At 37.8% G+C, this 24,491-nt stretch overlaps 1 protein-coding gene across 1 annotated transcript; it reads left to right on the forward strand.

The window, feature by feature from the left end:
- Window positions 1–14: 14 nt before the first annotated feature.
- On the forward strand, window positions 15–15,438 carry LOC124155095. Its single transcript, XM_046528831.1, has 4 exons — window positions 15–380; window positions 10,104–10,386; window positions 12,171–12,565; window positions 14,832–15,438. Exons 1-3 carry the CDS (start codon window positions 219–221, stop codon window positions 12,431–12,433), a joined length of 708 nt encoding a protein of 235 aa, XP_046384787.1. The 5' UTR covers window positions 15–218; the 3' UTR covers window positions 12,434–12,565; window positions 14,832–15,438.
- The last annotated feature ends 9,053 nt before the right edge of the window (window positions 15,439–24,491 follow it).

Consider the following 24,491-nt stretch of genomic DNA (forward strand, 5'->3'; position numbering starts at 1 on the left):
AAAGCCGTCAACGGAACAACATCTCCTCGCCAGCAACGATAATTTATCGGTCCGCGAACCGTGATTGGCTGGATATTTCGCAATCCCCTCCTTTTACAGCCGCGCATAAAGGAGGGATATAGGCTATTACGCTAAAACCACTATAACTACGTTATTGTGGCCGAACGGGTCGCTGGAGTAACAGTCTAACTAACGGTGCTAACTAAACAATCATCAAAATGAAGCGAATGATCATTGGAGAGAAAAAACTCCCGTTTAGCATAATTAAAAAATCGAAATACATTATACATAAAGGAAAAGGGAAAATTGGACCCCAGACCAGTGTTCGACGCTGGTTAAAAATTGGAAATAAATCCAATAGACATAAGAAAGTCACCAAGGTAAGTGGTATTTACCTTAGCTATGCGAAGAGTTGTACACACGCCCTAAGATTAACTGTGAATATGCATTTTTCATGCATCGGAATTTGGGAATATTTAGGCACTTCGTGAATGAGGGGCATCGTGTTGGTACTGTGATCTTCAACCATATTGATATTTTTTCACTGCAACTGCCCATCATAATGCTTCTCCGTCACTTAGGCTGCTATTCTGGATGGAATAGCATCATGCTATTCGCCGATATTGCAACCGAAGTTGCTATAATATAGCGTATTGCAACCAAGATGCAATACGCTATTCAGAACGGTTGCAATTCGTGTTTTTACTACACCGGAATACGTAATTCTCAAAATAGCTATAGCGCCGTTGCAATTAATTATTCTGAACGAAGAATCGCAACCGGTAGGGTTGCAATAATATTACACGGTCTCCCAGGCCGAGCTATTCGGTATTGCAACCCAGAAAACGTGCGCATTGCTATGTTTACTTGTTTTTATGAGGTTAAAGTAACCTAATCAAGTAATAAAAAATGGAATAATTGCCAAAAATAAAATGATATCTACTTTAATTTAATTAAATATTCGTAGTACAAGTGATGAATATTTAACTAACTAAGCAAATTGCGTAGAAATATAAATTTGAGCTTAATATGTGGAGCACAAGCTTGCTTCATCGATAGTGCGAAAACAATAACAATTAATTCAAAGAATTACAACGAATAGGCCAAATTTTCCGTAATTCATTCATATTTACAATGAATAATTTTATTTCAACACTTGACGTGCGACGAAAACATCCTCGATGTGGGCTACATGAAAATATTTTCAAGCTTGTGTTAACACACTACACCAAATAATAGTTATAACTTTTAATGAAAACCATATATTACCATAAAAATACCATGTATTTTGACAGCCGTTCATTTCCTCAATTGGACAGTATGTACAAATACGTGCTACGAGTCGAAATTATTTTCCCCGCTATTCGCTACCTTCTACAATGTAAATTTATGAAATTATAACACGGGCAGTCGACTTGAATTATTTGCTTGAACACAAATGATTTCTCCGAACACCAATAAATTTTTCGAATAAATATGATTCACCACAAACGTTTAATGGAATATCATGAACAACATAAATGCAATATATATCGTGCGGAATCAAATACGAACTGTTTCCTCTATTCAGTTTATCGGCTTACCCAGTGAGAAATGGATCATCGAATCTACGTCGATTCGACGTCGAAGTACTCATCGATAAAACGTCGATGGTAACACATCGATCGATGTCTATATGGTACGAAAATCGACGTGTTTTCGACGTCGAAGCCATCGACGTGTTTTCGACGTCGACGCCATCGACGTGTTTTCGACGTCGACACCATCGACGAGTTTTCTATGTCGACGAGATATCGTCTTTTTACCTGCGATTCCTACTAATAGTATGTGGCAAATGTGTGAAAATGGAAATCTTGAACACATTAAATAGGGGAAGTTAATCCTACCTGTCATACAGCGGTCCAAAAGCAGACCGATTCCGAAGTATGGAAGACGTAGTGAAGCTTGTCTTTACTAAGCGACGGAATGCCTTTTTCGATGATTAATACGAATCCAAAAGCTCATTAAGTTTCAGAAGGATTTTAAATACCAATAACAGGATTTAGAGCTAGCAGTTTGTCGCGCAAAATAAATTTTCTATACGGCGCCGAATGTCTCTGTTCTGAGTTTACTGCGAAGAACTAACAGCATGACGACTAACAGCTCAACTGATACACGCAATCGAACTTCAACGGTCAAGTTACAGAATTAAAAGGAATCAAAGATTGTTCTCGGAGATTAAAACTAATGTTTATGGATAAATAAAATAATTATTTAATTTTATATTTCTTATTTAAGACACATATGTTGTAATAGCGTCTCACCGTTATTTTTAAGACATTAAAACTACATCACTAAGTTCTCCCCTCAGCCAATCAACACGCTGACCCCGCTGGCCAATGAGAATAACACGTCGAAAAAACGTCGATTGAACAAATAAAATCGACGTCGACCACATATCGATCTATAGTCGTCGAATCGACGAAGATTCGACGTAGATTCGATGATCCATTTCTCACTGGGTTAGTTCAGGGTCTATCGAAATTTTCAGTGTTCATATTAAAAACAGCTGATACGAAGCCAATAATAAGTGAATACAACAGCACTTTCCACACGATTCACTTTTTCTCAGGTTCAAATTCACCATCACCTTCCTCTTCTTTTTCCACATTTGCAGCTGAAATATCGATACTATTCAATCGTAATACATGAAAGCACAGCTGTGACGTTGCCACCTACTTCATTTCCTAAACAGAGAATTAATACTGAAATTAGGGAGTCATGTAATATAAAGCTAGCATTAGAAACGAAAGCTTCTAGTTCATACAGTAAAGCGATATTGTCACGAGCAATACAATAGAAGTTGAGCAATATTTTTTGACTTATAACAAACAGACTTCGAAGCCTAACATAATTACGAAGAAAATCAAACATATTTAGCTTTCAATAATTACTTCGCGAGGCATATATCTCATGTTAAACAACCGATCAGATACAGGTAATTGATTCAATATTTATGCCCTATAAAGCATCATCATTTTCATAATCAAATTATGACCTAACCCACCTGTCTGGAGCCATTGTGAAATCTATCACAGCCACAACAAACAGCTGATTTCCTTAATGAGATTTTCAAAGCGTATTATATGCATCCAAGTTTTTAATATAATTTTTGAATGTAAATAAAGCAATTATTTATAAACGTAAGTCAATGTTCCGTAAAATACAGAAAAATATATAAAATATGTTCTCCCTCATTGCTTGCGAAAACTGTTCAGAAAGTTTTTCATACGGGAAGAGGCGGAGCTTCCAAATAGCTCGCGCAAGAAATAGCATGATGCTATTCTGAACAAAATTATTACTACCCTTCATTCAGAATACGGGATCGTTTCAATAATGACCCGCGGAATAGCAATTGCTATTTATTGCAACACTTATCCAGAAAAGCATCCTTAGAACCTCCCTTTCGACGGGGCGAATATGAGATTACAGATGTATAGGGGGAAATAAATTATAGGCATTGTTTTATTTATTATTGTAGTAATAACTGTGGTTGACTGTTAAAAGGAATTAAAACTTCGAGGACAACCACCTGTTGCTTACGAACATGATTAAACGAACTGAAAAACGACTAATGTAGGATATACCTACTCGTTATATAATGGTCACCATGAATACGTGGCGAATTCGATAACCAATTATGTGTACGAAAACTGACGAAATTATAATGATAAAGAAATATGTAAATTATAATTACTATACAAGTAATAGTTTATTATTCTTACATAGAAAATGTGATTCCACAGAAATTATTAATTATTCATTTTTACTACTCTCATTTCGTCAGTTTTTGTATTCACAATAAGTAATTATCGAATTCGAAGCTTAAATGGGGACAATTAATTAGTATATCCTTCATTTGTTGTTTCCCAGTCCCCCAATCATGTTCTTAAGCAACACGTGGTTGTCTTTGAAGTGATAATTCCTTCTAACCGTCAGCAGAATTTAATACTACATCATTAAATTTAAAAACAATACCTACATTTTATTTTACCCTGTGCATCTGTAGTTTAATATTCGCCCCGTCGAACGCCAGCTTTTAAATTGAAGGAGAATTATAGCAATGATGAAATGTAAAAGTGAAAACTTACCAACGTGGTTGTTAAACTCACACGAGTAACTACTACAAATAAAAATTCTTGTCGCCCTAGGGCGGACACACACAAAAACACTTAATTTGGCAGAAAATATTTCATTAATGCAGTATAAAAATTGCTTCTAATTTTCGTTGCGACGCAGACCATCTTTCTTACGAAAGAAGAGGAAAATATATCAGATAAATTTTATAAATCTATGTTTCTCTAACTCCGACGTAAGAGAATTCTACATCTACATAATACCCCGCAAGCCGCCTAAAAGGCGTGTGGCAGGGGGTGTTAGGACTCCAGCCACTTACAAATAAAAAGGAAGTGGTCTATGGAAATTACGACTAGCATTTATTGAAAGAATTTATGATACTGGGGAAATACGAATTCGCATATCTATCCGTTCGGCAAAACATCTCTCTTAATTTATCGCTTCTGTAGGACCTAGGCCGGCCGGCCTCGGTGGCGCCGGGGTAACGTCCCCGACTGCCAACCTATAGGTCGCGGGTTCGAATCCCGCCTGGGTGGCTTGACTACCATCCAGGGCATGGATGTTTGTGAATGTCTAACAAGTTAATTGTAAGGGAGGACAACTCTGTCCTAAATTCGCTTGTATAATAAAGACAAATTATTATTATTATTATTATCATTAGGGGGCAAGTCTGTAACTTTGGGCGCTTTGTTTGGGAGAAAGAGCTCTCGCCCAAAATTGTCTCCCGACCCATGTCTGTAACTCGGTAGAGAAAACTGTTTCTCCCGACCGGATGGGAGAAAACTCCCTCCGATGAGTAGTATGAAAAATTTCTAAGGCGAATCTGATATTGGAATTTGATTTATAGAAAAATTGATCATGTGCAATTTTAAAATGTTTGTAATTTTATGCCAAACTCAGTGATGCAAATATTTTCTAAATTGAATGCATAATAACCTCGTTATGACGTACTAAAGTCGGGACTACTTTTTTTACAGCTTGCAAATTCAAGTGCCGGAAAATTTTGCTTGTCACCTTGTTGTGTGTATCAATTACAACCTCACCAAAGTTGAAAATTAAGAGTATATTTCAGAAGTGAATAGGTACAACTTTTTCTCGCTGCTTGCAGATTTATACAAACATTTTTACATACAACAAAGTTAATCTGGCTTGAAGGCTATGTGTAAGCTTGAATAAAGCTTATTAGTTATGTGAAAACATACTAGCCATAGACTTGTACATCACACCTGCAGACGACATGTCATATTATTGCTTTTCATAGGTGACTGCGAAGAAGTTATTTTCCATAATTTAAAAAAGTGCTTTTCTTGCGCTCTCTGAATTAGCGTTAGCTTCCTAAACCCCGCTACTTACACGAAAAGAATGTAGAGCAACAGATTATTGTAATTTCTTAGGATTGCGGTGTTTTTGTCTGTTATTAAGGCTCTCTATTTTAAGTATTCGTGATGGATTTTCAGCAGGAAGAGAATCGGACCATCGAAGGACGGATAGGACAACCTTCTCCGCTAATACGGCCGTAAATCTTCCTCCCTCGTCTCGAACGGTTTATTAATATCCCGGAACAATTTCTCACTAGTCTTAATTGCCCCACCTCTCTTGAATGCACCTCATATACGAGCAATAATATTCGATGGTTTCATAGAAAACGCGGCATATTGAGAAAATACAACATAACACTGTCGAGATACGCATTTTCTCCATGGGAGAAAGAGATGTGTCGGGCTCCTGAGGGGGACGTAAATGAAACGCCCGTCTGGGGCGCCGGAAAGCGCTTGAGAGGTCTTACAGACTTGGGTCGGGAGACTAGTATTCTCCTCGGCGACAAATTGTCTCCTTTCTCCGGCGGAAAGCGTTAGAGACTTGGGGCGGGCGACAACTCTCGCGCAGGCGCTTCACGAATCTCCTTTCTCCCATTTTCGGGAGAAAACAGAGTTACAGACTTGCCCTCTTGGAAATATAGTGCGTCTCTAATATTGTTCTCTGTGTCGCTCTTAAAGGTATCCATTCTCAATTGTTCAAGCAATCTTAAGAATCTTATGAATTAGGTATCACCGGTACTTTTCAACGTTCAATACTCCATATACATTCCAACTTTCAATACATTATAATCCATTGATAAATAAATGAAATAGAATACTAATTTTAAATTGACCAAGAATTTCATTATTTCAAATTAAGTGAGTTTATTGTTGGTAATCATTCCTTTAAAATAGTAACTTCATTTCCTCCAGGAAGTATAACACATGAACCGTGTGAAGAAACAGTGAATTATATTAGATTATTCGTCCATTCACGGTTCTGATAATGGCAGAGGAAATTGATAACACATGACCTTTCGCAAATACGTTTACATACTTATTGAATTATTAACCTTGTCCAAGTCGAAGGCCTTGCAATTCATTGTATTTTCGCACGGTTACGCAGAGTCCCGTCGAAAAGTAAGTCGTTACTAATTAGCTATGCCCAATTACTTGTCCATTCAAAGCGCTGATCATGGTAGTGGACAAAGGTACTGCATTAAATATTTAGAATATATTTACATAATTATCGAATCGTCAACAATTGCCAAGCATGAGGCATAAAAATCAATTGTATTTCTGTACGTCGTCGGAGAAAAGTAATTTTCATAAAGACAAGACACACTCGATTACTCGTCCATTCAAAGGGATGATTACGGCAGAGAATAGAGATAAAAAATTAACTTTCACTAATGGGTTGACAGTCTTTTCGAATGGTTAAACGATTTCCAAGTTGCAGGCATTTTTAATTATTGTATTCTCGCACGTCCACTCAGAGGACCATCGAAAATAAGACGATAAAAATTGGCTATCGGTACTTACATGGGCGTATCCAGCGAGGGGCAGGAGTGGGGCAGCTCAATGGCGTAACTAGGACTATGCTTTGGGGGGGGGGGGGGGATTGGGAAAGCCTGGGTTGGCGATCCCTCATCCCCGTTGTGGAAAATTTTTGAAAAATAACATGCCCGAAAATACATTTCACATCATTTTCGCACTAAAAAAATAGGGTGATTTCCTATTATTTTTTTATTGCCTAAATCGAAAGATTATTACTCCTGAAGTACGTATTTCACGATTTTAGATTTTTAAATGACGATATCTATTTCTCGCGATTAAATGAAAAGTGAACATTATCAAGCGCGCGAAAACGCGACGGCTAAGTATGAATAATGGGAAAACCCCGTGTGACGTCGTTCTGGTTCCCGCTGCCGCAAGTGAGGTTACCATGGGCCAGGCTTTGAGCGCTGATACGACGCAGGATGCTAGCAGGTAGCAGAGTACCCTGCTAGCTAGTAGCGCTTGGCTTAAATAAGGATTATTAATACCTTATCAAACGAAGGAAAATTTCCGACCTTAGGCAGTTTTAATAGGTGATTATTAAGACATGTTTCCCTGAGCTCTGTGCATCATGTATGCATTGGTAATCTCAGGCGATGCAAAACTCCTATCTACTCGTATAGAAACTAGGTCCCAGTGACGTCACGTGGAGTGGCATCGCATGGGCGCCAATCTGGCCTTTTTCAAATGAGGATAAAATTGTCCATTCCCATTCGTCTAAACCGGTATTTCTAAAACTAAATAATTTGTATATTATGAATACACTAATGGTGGGTAACGAATCGCAATCAATGCCTTTCGTTTTCTTTGATGAGGAAACTACCCTATTAACTTTAAGCTGACGTATTTATTAAATGTGAAAACTAGACAATAGTTTTAAATATTTTAATTTCTTCGAGGCTTTGCGGGGGGATTCATCCCCCCCCCCCATAGTTACGCCACTGGAGCAGCTGGCCCCATTGAAGCAAAAATTGCAAGGTAAAAAATTACACACCACCTGTGGGACAGACTGTTCATGATAATGTGATCTATCGAATTCATAACTTTTTACATTCCTCACAATCACAAAAATTTGACAGCGAAATATTGGAAAAAATGGATCGCATTGTACTCATCACCGCGCCACTACAGTATAGCCAACGAATTCATTCAACAAATTTTCTTTGTACAAACGAAAAATGATATGTATTAGTATAAGATATATAATAACTAAAATAAAAATATTTTTTCCAGGAAATAATCCCATAAACTAATAATAAGAGTTATAATTTTCTTAAAATGTTAGTTTCATTCACCTTTTCAATGCTAAAATGTCATAACCTGGCTCAGGGGCGCAGCTACCCAGACGGCACAGAATCCTCCGCATCTAATTCGTATGCAGATAGTATCCATTGACTACCACTCCGTCGCTTTTCGTCAATGGATACTATCTGCATACGAATTAGATACAGAGGATTCTGTGCCGTCTGGGTAGGTATTAAGGCTGGGGGTGGGGGGGTTTAGGTGCAACTAGTACCTGGGTTTGTGAGGGTATGGTATACCCACCAGGATAAGCGGTAGTTGCGAGATTAATAAATTTCAGAATTTATTTATTTTATTTATTTCCATTACCCCATAAACAGCACATTTACCGCCTTTACAATGGGGAATTAACAATGAAGGACATTCACACACGCCCATGCCCTGGATAAGGGTAACTTACCCAGGCGGGACTCGAACCCGCGACCTTCGGTTTGGTAGACGAGAACTTTATCCCGCTGCCACCTAGGCCGGCAATTTTAAGATAAATGGTTGAAAATGGTGAGTTTTACGGCTTTCTGAGGGATATATTTTATTAATCCTTATACTATTCTATTGGTAATATCAATCCAATTAAGTATAATGGTTTAAACTTAAAAATTTCTCTGAGCTCTGGGGGGGTGTTTTATCCCCTAAAACCCCACCCTCGCTGCGCCAGTGACTTGGCTTGCCCTCCCCAAGACCATGGCTTGCCCCCCCCCCTACTTATGATCCTAGGTATGCCCTTGTATAGGAACTCAATTGCTCGTACACTCAAAGTCCTGATTATGTTAGAAGACAAAGATAACACATCAGCCACTGCAAATACGTTTATATGCTTCTCCAATTATAAACTATTCAAAGTTCGTTAAGAGGCCTAGGAAAATAATTTGATAACAATTAGCTATGTTCAATTACTCGCCATTCAAAGTGCTGATTATGACAGAGGACAAAAATAACACATCGAATACTACAAATATATTTACATACTCATCGCATAATCAAAAATTATCAAAATTACAGAAATAACAAGTGATTGTATTACCGTACGTACACGCAGAGACCGGCCGAAAAGTTAGTTGATAAGGGAAGAGATAAGTTGATATTTAAAGTGATGATTACGGAAGAGGATAAAGATAATACATACACAAAGAAAACGAAAGGCAATGATTGCGACTCGCTACCCACCATTAGTGTATTCATAAATTACAAATTATTTGGTTTTAGAAATACCGGTTTAGACGAATGGGAATGGACAATTTCATCCTCATTTGAAAAAGGCCAGATTGGCCACTCAACGTGACGTCTAAGGGACTTAGTTTCTATACGAGTAGATAGGATATTTACATCGTCTGAGATTACCAATGCATGCGTGAGGCACAGAACCCAGGGAAATATGTCTTCATAATCACTTATTAAAACTGCCTAAGGTCGAAAAGTTTCCTTCGTTTGATAAGGTATTAATAATCCTTATTTAAGCCAAGCGCTACCAGCTAGCAGGATACTCTGCAACCTGCAAGCATCCTGCGTCGTATCTGCGCTCAAAGCCTTGCCCGAAGGTCACCTCACTTGTGGCAGCGGGAACCAGAACGACGTCACAAGGGATTTTCCCAGCATTCATACTTAGCCGTCGCGTTTTCGCGCGCTTGAAAATTTGCACTTTTCATTTAATCGCGAAAAATAGGTATCGTCATTTAAAAATCTAAAAGCATGAAATACGTACTCCTGTAGTAATAATCTTTCGATTTAGGCATTAAAAAAATAATAGGAAACCACCCTATTGTTCTGTAAGCAAACTGTACACGGTTAGCACCTCGGTGTTTGTAAGTAATATCTTTGTTTTTTTTATTATAGCGTTCGTGGAAGCTGCTGAAGGAACTATGGGACGAAATCAGGATAAACAACAAGAAAATGCAAACAACGGACGTGGATATGGCAACGGTTTCTGGAGAAGAATCCTTCGACGGAGAAATGGAACAGTCCTTTTCAAAGATGGAAATTTCAACACCATCGCCACCTCCCTTCAATGCAAACATCAAACCTAGTGACAGCGTCAAGTTTGATCGTTGTCATACTCCCAGCATGAGTAGCGGCAACATAGAATTGGAGCAGTTTCCGGAACCCCAGGAAGATATCAGTAAGTTCTTTTTTTTTCCTCTTTCTACTTTACTACTTAGAACATGTATACTGAGTTACAGGGGCAGGATTTTGGATTTTTCTGGGGAGGGTGGGGGGGGGGGGGGGGGAGGGTTGTGCACAAGGGTCTGACAGGCAGACGCTCTTCTCGTAGTTGGGATTAAAAATTGCATACAATAATAATTGAATGAAATATATTCTCTTCATGTTAATGTGAAAGTTATAAAGATGAAATTAAATGATTGAGGCTCCGTAATACACTAAGCAAAATGAACGTAGTCATAGCCGTGTTCACGGGCGCAGCTAGAAATGAACCTTGGGGGGGTTTAGGTGCAACTAATACCGGGGTGTGTGGGGTATGGTATACCCACCAGGATATGCGGTAGGTGCGAGATTAATAAATTGCGGAATATTAAGATAAATGGTGAGTTTTACGGCTTTCTAAGGGATCTTTTTACTAATCCTTACACTTCTATTAGTATTATCAATCCAATTGAGTAAAATGGCTAAAAACTAAAAATTTCTCTGACCTCTGGGGGGGGGGGGTGTTATCCCCCAAAACCCCCCTCTCGCTGCGCCACTGGCTGTATTAAATATATTGCCTATTATTAAGTGTCTAGGGAGGGGGGGGTACGTTCCCCCGTGCCTCTCCCACCCTAAATCTGCCTATACTGAGTTAACATCGCATTTTCAATCACGCCTAAACCTAAAATCACGCTTTTAATTAACCTGAAAACTTGACATGCTTCTTGTAAAGAGCCCACACACACCTATGCTGCAGTCTAAACGTAGACTGTACAGACTGTAGACCTACGTGCCTGTACATTTTCATTAATTAAATCTTTTTCACAATGCAAAACTTTTCTCAACTCCATAAACGGGGTAATTAATTATTAAGGGGGGAATTAATTAATTAAGGAAATTATACGATAATTTGGAATCATTTTTATGCATTCACTTTTCAGAAATATCTCATTTGTATATATTACAAAAGGTGAATTGAAGTCTAAATATCAGTGAAAGCCTATCGTTTTCTGGAAAATGACTTGCTGGGCATCATTTCATTCATGGCTTTAGCTGGGGAAAACCGCTGATTCACAGCAAGGATATGAGAAAAGCTTTTTCTTTTCAGATCCATTTCTATTCTTCACAGTCGACAAATTTTCATAGTTGGCTCTTTTTTGGGATCTCATTAATTCCTGGTACCAGTTTTCAGTCATTCATGAAAGGTATATGGTGATTTTTTCATAACAGTTATCCATAGAAAAAATTGAAACAAATAAATTAAACATTTAAAATTAATACAGATAATACTAAAACATGCATTTCATTTAATAGTATTATATGTATTATGTACTAATATATATACTCAAATTTCACATCGCATTGAGATTTGGGACACAAATCGACTTCAGTTTGACATTCAGTTTCTCCTTTTTCTGATTCATGAAGATATTTCACTTTAAAAGCATCAACCGTCACTAATGTTGCCTCCTAATCATTTGATTCTACTGGGACCCAATAGGTATGGAAAATGTAACGGTTAAATTCACTCAGCCATGAAAAAATGCCGAAGCAAATGTTAGCTTAATACCTACATCAGTATCCAGGAGTACAGTTTGCCAGGCAAAACGTACGCCAGTAACTGTTCCATGATAAATGAGCTTAATGTGACTAATTAGGTTCAAACCAGACCCATCTTAGATTGATTAGGTTGATAACTATGGCAACTACATGAAGTTCATTAAAATGGTGAACAATCCTAATACAATTCTTGTATTACAGGTGCCAGAGAGAGAAACACTCATTTCAGTCCATCTGCTGAGTCACTGCCTTCGGAAAGAGAGAAGGTATCATCAACAAGCCAATGCCCTTACCGTCCAGCAAAAAATCTTGATCCACAGTTAGCAGCCTTTATTATGGACCTTAAGAACTACAACGAGTACAGGAATAGGATGGAAGCCATGACTCTGGAGAAAGCAGAGTTGGAGCGACTCAGTGCAGAGGCTAATCTTCATCACAACGAGTTGCAGGTGGATGTCCAATAGATTGTTAAGGACAATGCAGAGCTACAGAATCAGATCCTGATATTAAAGAGAGAGCAAGTCGAGCAGAAGATAGCTCATCAAAAGGAAATGCATCTCATGGAGCTAAAAATGAAAAACCTAAAGATGCGAATGGTGAGTTATTTCACGCTCAGGCTTTGTTATTCTAGGAAAAATATGGTGTGGTGTTGTGGTGGCTGTTAGAAAAGAGCCATCTTGAGGTATTTGGGGAGAACAGGCCTAACCAGTAGTTTGCCCTGGGGTCCAGCCAGTCACTATATATTAAAATAGGTAGATAGAACCTCATGGACATATTGCACTGAACAGGAAATATTTATTAGTTTAAAATTTTTTAGCACTTTCACTTATATCACACATTATATTTTGGATCTTTTCAAATATGATAGATTTGATTTTCTTTTACTATTATGGTGTGGAACTGTTGGAAATTTATTCACAAACCTCACATAATTGGAATAAGGCTCTGCTAGCTTTACCTATACGATTTAAACTATCATATACCTATATTGGAAACAAGAAAAATAAACAGTGGGTGCTTGGGCAATAAAGTTTTCTCTTATAGTTGACAATAAGTAGATATCATTTACAAGCCTATCAATGTGGTCATTCACTAAGACCCCAAATTGCCATTTATGAAAAGAAAATGGTAGTCTGAAGAGAAATATATGTTAAAATACAAAAAATAGCCTCCTCATCCAGCAATTCTCTCGTAACTACAATTCAAGAGAATAAAAAAGTTGCTGCTCATTTTTCATGAGTTGGTGACATTGTTGGAGTAGTATTAGTTCACAAGGGCGGATCCAGGATTTTTTTCTGAAGGGGTCACAAGTGTCTGATGGGCAAACTGTTTTCTAAAATTAGGGAGTAAAAGCAACATATTACAATTACTGTACGAAATATACTTTTTATTTCAATATAAAAATTATTAATATGAAATATATGTCAGTTATTAATATTTGTCAAATATCACAGCGTACACTTAACCACACATGAATGCTACTCAAGTTTGTCTCTCATGTCTTTTAAGTAACAGTTTTTAAGTACGATTTTACAGTTTATGTAAAGGAGAGAAAGATAGCAAAACCAAGGTATGTTGCATCGTAAAGAAATGCTTCTAAGCTCACTAAGTATTCTATGGGCAGCGATGAACATTGGGGAATATCCTTTTCGTGACATATTATACCTTGCATGCCGTTACTGCCTCTTCATTGATGCTGTAATCACCCATTCCCTTAGTTCGGTCCACACTGTGGTCATCAGGTTCACCAAAACTGGAGATATTCTCCTAGAACCTCCAATATAAACTATGTATATCTTTTGAACGAATTTGGTGAAAACTTTTTTTGTGCTCAGTTCATTGGATGAATGACATTTATTTCAAATGCTACAAAGAATAAACATTTTTCCATAGATTATAGCAGTTGAAACTTTTGCCGGCTGAGGCACAAAGGAGCACGTTGGTTTTTCTTCCCCAAAATTGATGCGGTCTGTCGCTCAGAGGCATTTTATGTTGATCGTTACCAATGTCATGCAAACACGATCATGGATGTTTCCAACCACCTCCCCGTCAACTTGTTCAACTGCACACAGTCTCGCTTTCCTGTTATAAGTGAAAGTTTTTTCACTTTCATTTACAACTGCAATATGTTCCACAACATCTCGCCAGACACCGTTGAAGACATCGCTTTCCTGTGATCGTAGCTTTATGTGATGGATCCCTTCAATATACCTACATTCTGCATATTCCATAGATAGCTTCTACAACGGGCTCACTGAACTGAACGTGTTTGAGTATGTCTCCGCTTGGCACTCCCTATGCCAGTTTCATTGACCCATCGCATCTCTAGAAGACATCTTACTAAGATGCTCAAGTTCAACTCCAGACTCAGAGGATAGATAAAATCATATACACAACAACACATTCCAAAAGCATTCTTCCCTCTATTGCTTTAGTTGTGTTGAGGGATGCTGACTAGAAAAAAATATTGGGGTGACCCAAAATGAAGAAATGAAGCAAGTAGGCCAAAAAAGGTCAGTTGGTGAGATGGGGTAGGAATGAAATACGCTTCGATTGTTCTCACCTAACTTGATATTTTCCTTTGAAGACAATGATTTATGGACTGTGGGATCCTTGGAAACGTTATGTGAAGTTCAGACTTAATGAGGCATTTTTAATATCTACAAAAATCAACGGTGACTAAACTTTTAACAGGAAAGAATTACTTTTATGCATTGTAACTGTCACTTGTTACTGATTAAAATTTAAAAAACAAAGTAATTGGAACTGGGTCCAGTCACACTTTTTGATACTTTACCCATCCCTATTTGATATTTACCTTTTCTGGCTTAAAAATACTAATGCTGACTTTATTCTTTACAGGCTACAGCTGGGAATTATTTGTATGATGATTCCAATTACCCACCAGCAACGGTGGAGCAATCGAGACAAATACGAAATACGACTGATATAGCAGAGACAACACAACGAAAAGAATATTGCTACGTCTAGTTTCGAAAACCCAACTTCTTACGATGGATATAATATGAAGTCATTAATGCGACAGAGAAAATACAAAGCCATTACTATGACAGAGAAAATACGAAGTCATCAATACGACAGAGAAAATACGAAGTCTTCGATATCACAGAGAAAATACGGAAATACAAAGCACAGTCTCCCCTACAGTGCTCAAACACTTATCACCCTCTAGTTTGCTGCTGGAAGATATGCATGTCTATAGATGAAGATGGCTCGAATGTTGACTCTGAGATGGATGGTGATGAGTACAAGACAGTAAAAGAAGAAATAGATTATTTTTTAAATAAATCAATCAATGTACTTGGTATTATTTGAAAACTACTTAAGTTTTCTGATGTGTTAATTATTAATTAACTTACATTATTATTTAACATCATTATTATTAATCAACATTTTCTGGGACAAAGCCAGAAAAATTATTTAATATTTCATGGTTCCAGGAAAATATCTATGTACTTTTCTATATACTCTAGTGTGTAAAAAAATAAAATTGTCAAAGTAAGTTGCCTTCAATATTTTTCTCTGAAAGATAAGGGAAGAAATGGAAACTCCCAATAGCCTACAACGCCAGAGCGTGCACTTCATTTCTTCTATCAACTACAATACCTATACATAAAATAGTGGCTTATATGGGGAGCATTTTAAGTCAAACATTTCATTTAATAACTAAATACAGTAAGTAAGTCATTCACCATCCTCTCCAAAAACTGCTGTGGGAAAGTTGCAACTGATAACCTCTTGAATGCAAATACATATGAAATAGCAGAAATGCCTATATATTTACCATAAAGATTAAATACCTACCAATGGAGCATCTTTTTTTTGCCAAAGCTATCTTGAAATTTACCATCCCACTCTATGACAGATCATCAGTTATCCGCCAAAGAAATAATGTTATCAGTATTTTATAAAATAAATATTAGCACATCTTTTGAAAAAACTCATAGTGTATAAAGAATCAGATGGTAACACTGTTTAAAGGGCAAGTGCAATAAAATTTTACCAAGCAATTAGAATAACATATGTAACTCACGTTTTTTCAGCGCTGCTCATTTGTAGTATTCGGCTGCTACTTCGGCTTAGCGACTGGTCACTCACTGAAACACTGGTCCTATATTGCTTATGAGAAAGATCATTACATCAGTACGGAAAAATAATCACTGTCTCCATAAGCCAATCACAAAAAATGATTATGCCTTTGGTGATGTTTAGAATTATACACATATTTAAGAAAATATGATAAATACTAGAAACTAATCCTATAAAAAGATTGAATGGGTGAATTTTCAATCTATGAGCAGCGAGAAATACTCATGACTTTAGTACCTTTCCTATTCCTTCAACAAAATTGTAAACAACACCATGTTTTTAAGAGTAAGAGGTAAGATATCAGACGAATGGATGGACCAATTCCATACATACTACTGGAACTCAATGCTCATGAGTGTGTAAAGATGAATGAACTCGAGAACATCATTGTTTAGGACAAATAATCTCTGATAGCATTTAATTGAAAAGAAAAATAGAGGAAGCACAAGGTAACATTACATACATGTATTACATACATGCAAGATGCCCAATGCATATATTGCTGTATTACATACATGCAAGGGCAAACTTAAAAGTAAGGTCTCCTTAGTCATTGTATCACCGCATGAAGTGCCAGGCACAATCCGCCAAGACCAACCTGTTCCTTGGTTCCATCACAACCACTCTCGACCACAGTAAAGCACTGCTGACCGCACATTGTTGGCATAGCAGCCGTCTTCATGGAACTTCCTCTCACGTCTCCGTCCAGGTTTGAAGTCCGGTCTTTCATGCAATTTTTGACCGGGAAGGTGGCACCAATTGACATTAATCGCCAATTGGTTGAAGTTTTCGGTGAAAAATGTATGAATGTTAAAAATGCTTTTAATTGTTGCCACAAGTTATTATTCGACCTCGCAAACTTTCACTACCAGGTGGGTACCCAAGGCAGCGCATGGAATGTGCAGAAGAAGTTGTGTGACATTTTGAAGAGGAAGGGGTTGATTTTTTGGACTCTTTCACCCAGTGATTTTCACATGTTGTTCGCGCTGAAGAAACTCCTTGGAATAATGAAGTTTGCTACAATTACCGAGATGTAGGAGGATATCAACGCCCATCATAGTGCCAGGGTGACTACATAAAAAAAATTGCTGAAGCCATGACCTTTCCAGCAATGTAAACATATGCCATATTCAATAATTTAAAAAAAATGGAGACCTTAATTTTAAGTTTACCCTTGCATAACCTTGGTCAAACAAAAAAAAAAACTATGTGCATAGAAGGAATTTAAATTTTTACCAAGAATTTGTGAAAGAGGCATTATTAAAGTCTCTAAAAATTAAAAAAAAATAATAATGGCCTTTTTAGTTAATTTCATCGAAAGAGGAAAAATCACTCCATGTGAATTATTTTATTCACAGAGTTAATTTCCTGAATGTTCCAAAATGAATTACGGCTATGAATGAATAAGAACGAAAATCAACGACTAGTACTATTGGCACCAAAAAAAGGTTAATAACTACAGTCGGATCCGGATTTAAGGTCTTCGCATTTAAGGTTTTTCCGCATTTAGCGTTTATTTTTTTGGGTCCCGGTTCATTCCCTATTAGGACAATGTAAAAATTATCCGTATTTAGTGTTTCCGCATTTTGCGTTTTTCCGCATTTATGGTCGTAAAAATTTGTCCCGCTCAAGATTTTTTTGCCCGATTTAACGTTTTTTCATGACGGTTCATCCAAATCTTCGAATTTATGCTCATCAACAAGAACAGTCTCATGAAAGTTTACCAAGAGTCGATAGAATCTACCGGGGAACGCTTCTTCAACTGCTTTCTTCCGCGAGCGCAGCGCTGCGACCTTCAACTCACAAGTTGGGTGGTTTGTCTTCTCGTAACGTTTCGCTCCCCTTCTGATCCAAACACCAGGTACTTTTTGTATTAGATCCGATCTAATGAAGCAAAGTCATCCCTTAATAACCTCGAACTACCTTATCCTTCACTTCTTGAACTTGACTTCGATGATACGTGACGACTGATGACACGAGTTATCCTCCGAGGGCCGCTACAATAATGGTTTTCTCGTTATGTTTTCAATTGATGGCTTATGCCCCTTTCAACTCTACTCCCTACGGGCAGTCGATTATTAGCCCAATATTTTTTCAGTCGGCTACTTTCTCTGTTCAAAAGAGGAGGCCCAATATCAATTGCGCAGTTCACTAGAAGATTCTTTCTATAATCCATTCCAAGGTCAGTTTCCACGGAGGAACAGCGAAAGAACAGAGGAAGTGTTCGGAAGATATTCGGTAGTTGAGAATTCGGGATTAGCGATCTTCTGCTGTCCCTTTATTTCACTCATTCCTCATGATTTTTCGAATACCTACTTACACCTTTTCTTATTATATTAGAAATATGCTATAGTCACCTACATGTCACTTTTACAGAAAAAATTCTAAATTTCATAGAGACCACTGAAATATGCATAAAAATGGAATCACTAATGTCCATAATAATAATCTGTGTGGGAATGCTTTTAAGTTGATGTTTATTAGAATTTTCTTAAAATATTTCATTAAAACAATTGTCATCCTCTCATTACTTATTTTTACTACCCATTTTTTTAGCTGATTCCTGAAAAGTATTATCCAACCTTCATAGGGCAGAGAACATTTCATTAAAGAATTTTTTCCTGCATTCAGCACCTTTTAGTTACTTAAAATAATATTTTTTATTCATAAAAAGCCATTCCAATCATTACAGACCCTAAAACCTGAAAAAAATGGCAGGTCCTCATTTAGTGTTTCTCCGCATTTAGTGTTTTAAATTTTGTCCCCCCTGAAAAACCTTAAATCAGGATTCTACTGTATTAGTCAAACATTCAGGCAATGTGGGAGGTAAAGACTATGTAACTGAAACATTAATGGTCACTTTAAATATTAGTTGATAGTAACCCCAAAAAAATGGAGAATTTGAAGTCCTCAGATTGATGCATTGCTGGGTGTGTGGTAGTCTAGTGAGTAGAGTGTTTGGCTGTTGAATGTGGGGTACCAGGTTCAAATCCTGGGTTAAGCTGTTGGACACAGCAGAACAAAATCCTTGAAGTGCGAGGTGGAGCAGGGGAAAGAACTTGTCGCCATACCCTGAATGTGTGAAATTCATACTTCTGTGAGTGTGAATTTTGCACAACCACTTTGGGGTGAACTCTACCCTCACCTCTCCAAACCCACCAATGGTTGAATCATTGAGGTAGTTTAACATTGAGCAGATGGAAAGTTCAGAAAAATACTAAAAAAAAGACCTTACTTATTCATGCATGGACACATTGGGAATAAAATATGTATGTTGAACTTATGATTGCCTTGCCTTGTTAAACATATGATAAATACATAGGTATATGATTGTGGTAGAACTTAATAGTTTTGTCAGCATTAACGTCGATGGAAATAAAAAAAAATAATTATACTTGCCAAATCCACCCTCCTAAGTGTTCAGAAAAGGAGGAATATGAAATGAATATAGTGCCATGGCACAGAAAAGGAAACAAGGGAGGTGGTCATTATGATGGGGGATCCCCTTTTGTTAATTCCCTCAGGTAGGTGGGCAAATTGAGCGTACGGTCAAAGTAGCCCCCATTTTCATCACAGGAAAACAAAGAATGGGATAGGAAATCCTCAAAGTAAAATATAACCTCAAAAGTGTTGCTATTCAGTAACTATAAGCTAAGGCCCAGGGGCACAACTAGGAATTAAGGCTTGGGGGGGGGGGGGGGGTTTAGGTGCAACTAATACCAGGGTGTGTGGGGGTATGGAATACCCACCAGGATAAACGGTAGGTGCGAGATTAATAAATTAAACTCTATGTTACTATGAACCACCTTGGCTAGTAGAACAAAACTGCTAAAAAGCTGTGGAGGGAATAATATGAGGGAAACTAAACATCATTGCATCATAAGGAAAAAAGTAATATGTATTGGGACTTATGTTTTCATTGAGAAGGAATCACAAGGGTACTCACTCACCTCTCACTAGCCTTACGGATGGTCTTCTTAAGCACCAGTGACAAAGTCACAGAATTTCTTGATGATTAGGTAGTTCCTTAAAAATATTCCATTCACATATGTACTTCACAATTATTATTTTCCATGTATTTTACCAGTTAGGTATGCTTACATAGACATTTTTACAGATTACCCCGGTCTGCCCACCCTTCTAACTTGGACTTTCCTCTTCAATTCACAACAATTCATTCTATCCATACATTCTTTTATCTCCCTTCCCCACCCTTGCTCACCAAATATTCCTCCTTCTAACACTGTTTTTAACATCCCTTCCCTCAAGTACTGGCTACACCCAAACTTTTCATCTCTATCATATTTCCTCTCAGTTTCCTCTCCTTGTCCACCATGTCTGGCACTTCTTTGTTCTTCCTCCTCTTGGTCTATTTCAACTTCTCTATTCTTCTCCACACCCACATCTCAAATACCTCCTGCCTTTTCTCATCCCCTTTCCTAGATGTATATGTTTACGCACCATAGATACCTAAATTCCAAAAACTTATAAAGAATGAATAAAATAATGATTTCCTGATTAAAATTAAGATGCTAATGACTCAGTAATCAGCTCATGATCAGCAATACCTTTTAACTAGACTTGCAAGGAGCCCTTTCTTGCAGGGGCACAGCTAGGAATTAAGGCTGGTGGGCGGGATAGGTGCAACCACTGCAACTAATACCAGGGTGTATGAGGGTATGGTATACCCACCAGGATAAGTGGTAGGTGCGAGATTAATAAATTGTGGAATTTTTACATAAATGGTTCAAAACGGTGAGTTTTACGGCTTCCTGAGGGTTATTTTATTAATCCTTACACTATACAATACTATTAGTAATATCAATCCAATTAAGTAAAATGGATTAAACTTAAAAATTTCTCTGAGCTCTGGGGAGGGTTTTTATCCCCCCCCCTCCCCTCGCTGCGGCCACTGCTTTCTTGTGTCCCTAACCTCTCTCCCCTTCTCCAGGTCATTGGTGAAGATTCGAAAATGTTCATGAGACTATTCTCTTGGTGCTAAAGAACCATGTTAAATAAAATATAACCACATCACAAAAAATGAGAATTGGTGTAAAAGCCATTTGGTCACTTGGAAGTCAATTGGCAGCCACACTCTTAAGCCTCTAAAGCATATCAATGACACATACTGTGTGAAAATGAAGGCAAAATAGTTTATCTTTCCGCACACTTTCTTGGAAGCATAAAATTAGTGATGAAGCTTCCATACATACTAACTGTTTTAATGAAAGCATTTCGTGTTTCCAATACCTCTCATACTTCGCATAAGATTCCTAAGCACCCTAGTGCTTTCACTTGTGCTTTTCTGACCTTAAATAAACCATTGTGCACGAATTCTATTAAATTTTCTGTGTGACCAATATTTTGGCCCCCTGACAGTGCTCTCATTTCTATGATAAACAATAATAAATATTCAAGTGCCATGGGGACAATTTCTCATGGTTTGATTTGAATGACTGGGATATCAAAATTCTTCTCTTTTCACTGGAGCACCGAACAAGACCCAGCCCCCTAAAAAATTTGGCTTTTATATTTTTCGGGACACACTAATGCAAGGGCCAAAGGGGTTGGGGTACAAACACCTTTGGAGGTGGTCCCCCACTCTTATCTTACTAGGTCTAATCCCCGAACTATGCTTGCCTCTTTTGGGAGAATCCCATTACCCTCCCTAACAATGTCAACAGGGGTGGATCCAGGATTTTTTCCTGGAGGGGGGCACAAGGGTATGACAGGCAAACGATCTTATTATACTTGAGATTAAAAACAAGATACCATAATTTATGTACGAAATATTCTCTTTATTTTAATGTGAGAGTTATTGATATTAAATTAGATGAACATAATGATAACAGTATAAAAAATGTTGTCTATTTTTTATGAGTCGGGAGGGCACAGGGGCACTAAATCTGCGTATGAATTTCAACCTGCAACGCAATGTATGTTGGAATACAGAAAACCACCTGGGTCAGATGATGGTCTCTCATGATGAAAAAAGAACATGAATAACAACACATCAGAGAAATATTAACATTTAATAAAATATTCCATTTGAACAATACTTTACCAGGTGTAGATGTAAGAAAACAAAATTTCACTTTTGAAGGTGTTTGTAGTCAGTTTAGGGATCGTAAGACCCCTTCTGCAGCACCATCTTCTCCCAAGCAACTGGCCAAGTTTGTCAACACGCAATAACCTAAATTTCATATACCGGCATATTATTCTATAACCACAAACATTTAGAGTTTTGTGCATTTGATCTAAGATTTGCTGACAGCATTGGTTTTCTGATATCATTTGAAAAAAACCACTACAGCAGGATTGCATAGAATGTTTGTCAAAGCATACGGTGAACATGCTCTTGGCTAAACCTAGAGCTTCAAGTAGTTTAAAAAAATTTAAAGACGTGATTTTCATGTGAGAAACAATGACCATGGGAAACCACTGAAAAAATTTGAAGATAAGGACTTTCAAGCCTAATTGGATGAAGACTGTACTCAGACTCAATGAGTACTCGTGGAACAATGAAGTATGTATGATGCAGAAAGCAGTACCTCTTCATCTGAAAGCTATGGGAAAGTCACTTAAAGAAGGAAAATGGGTCCCGCATGAACTGAATGAAGTCCACAAGAAAAACCACTACTCGAAAAACCAAAAGTAAAATGCTGCTTGTGAAATATTAGCAAAAATTAATTTCTTCAACAAGTAGTGACCAGTGATGAAAAGTGGATATAATTTCAGAATCTTGAATAATCGGTAAATGGTCATAAATAATGGGTGAAAGAATGGGCTTCATCACAAATTTTATGTTTCCAAGAAAGTGTGGGTAAACAAACTATTTTGCCTTCATTTTCAGGCAATATGTAGCATTGATATGCTTTAGAGCAGGGGTCTCCAAAATACGGCCTGTGGGCTGGATCCGATCCCGGAGGGCTTTCATCTGGCCCACGCACTTCTTTCAAGTAGCGCGCGATTCTCGCTCGTTTAACTCTGTGAGACGCCGCTAGGAGCATTGCAGCGCTGTACAGCACGTCAAAGTCGCCTTCAACTGTTCGTAAATAAGAAATACGCCACCAGATACTTCAGTAGACCTTGGTATCGAATACTTCAGTCTTTGGCAAATTTGCTATCCGGCCCGCAGGGCGATTCGGAACTTGGAATGTGGCCCACGTGGCCTAGTAAATTGGAGACCCCTGCTTTAGAGGCTTGAAAGTGTGGATACCAGTTGACTTCCAGGCAAACCATCAACATCCACTGCAAGATAGAATCTTTGGAAAGAAGACAATGGTGGTGGGATCACAGCATTAGGTGGAATCCAAAGAGTGTAATATATTATGAGCTACTAAAACTTGATGACACCGTCAGGACTGATCGCTACCGGCAACATATGATCGATTTGAATCGAGCAATACAAGAAAAATGAATGGAATATGCAAAAAGGCAACAGGAAGTCATATTAATTCATAGTAATGCCCCCTCACACAGAACGGTGGCGGCGGGGTAACGTCTTCACCTGCCAAACAAGAGGTCGCGGGTTCGAGTCCCGCCTGGGTAGGTTTCCCCGGTCCAGGGCATGGTTGTTTGTGTACGTTTACTGTTACATACGTTGAACACCCCGGTGTAAAATGGCCAATGAGAGCTGTCTCCTGAGGTTTTAGAATAAAATAAAAATAAAAAAATAAAAAAAAAATAAAAAAATAAAAAAAAAATAAAAAACAGGTCATGAATACGATCAAGGCGCTCAATTGGGAAATACTAGCGCATGCGGCTTAATCTGCAGACTTAGCTCCATCCAATTACCATCAGTTCGCATAATTAGGACACACACTTGCCGAACAACACTTTGGTTTATATGAAAATGTATGAGAATGGCTCCACAAATGGTTTGCTTCAATGGATGAATTGTTTTTCAGGCATTGAAAGGCATTCATAGCCTGCAGGAGAGATGGAAAAATTGTAGAAAATTCCAATGGATATTCCAAATGGATTCCAAAATTTTGCATAAAATTTTTTTTAATTTTCACAAAAATATTTCGGTTTCATACTGCAACACCTGGTAGATAAGGACACCAATGCTAAGCTATTGATAACAGTATTGAGATCGTAGGCGAACGAGTGAGTTTTTGACCCCCTGCCGGCCAATAGCCAAAAGTCTGTTTCAGTCAGAGATAGGCACATAACGAGGAGGGGGGTTTTAAGAGCTTCAAACTCCCCAATAATTTTTTTTTCCCATGGGGCGATACCTGAGAGACATATGCTGAGGAGACCATAAGTTCAGGGGCACGTATCCTCTAACACTCCATTTTTCGATATTGTTACATTTCATCATACATATCTGCCAATAACAACCATGAATTCAAATTTCAGAGCAATCCAAACAAAATACATTCATAGCTGATTTAATGAAAAGCACGG

Source organism: Ischnura elegans, chromosome 3 (assembly GCF_921293095.1).
Source record: "Ischnura elegans chromosome 3, ioIscEleg1.1, whole genome shotgun sequence".
Lineage (NCBI taxonomy): Eukaryota > Metazoa > Arthropoda > Insecta > Odonata > Coenagrionidae > Ischnura > Ischnura elegans.

Excerpts from the sequence above, each read along its gene's own strand:
- LOC124155095 (XM_046528831.1), top strand. The coding sequence starts at position 219 with ATGAAGCGAATGATCATTGGAGAGAAAAAACTCCCGTTTAGCATAATT. Across the intron at positions 381-10,103 it reads GACATAAGAAAGTCACCAAG|CGTTCGTGGAAGCTGCTGAA; the intron begins GTAAGTGGTATT and ends TTTTTATTATAG. Across the intron at positions 10,387-12,170 it reads GGAACCCCAGGAAGATATCA|GTGCCAGAGAGAGAAACACT; the intron begins GTAAGTTCTTTT and ends CTTGTATTACAG.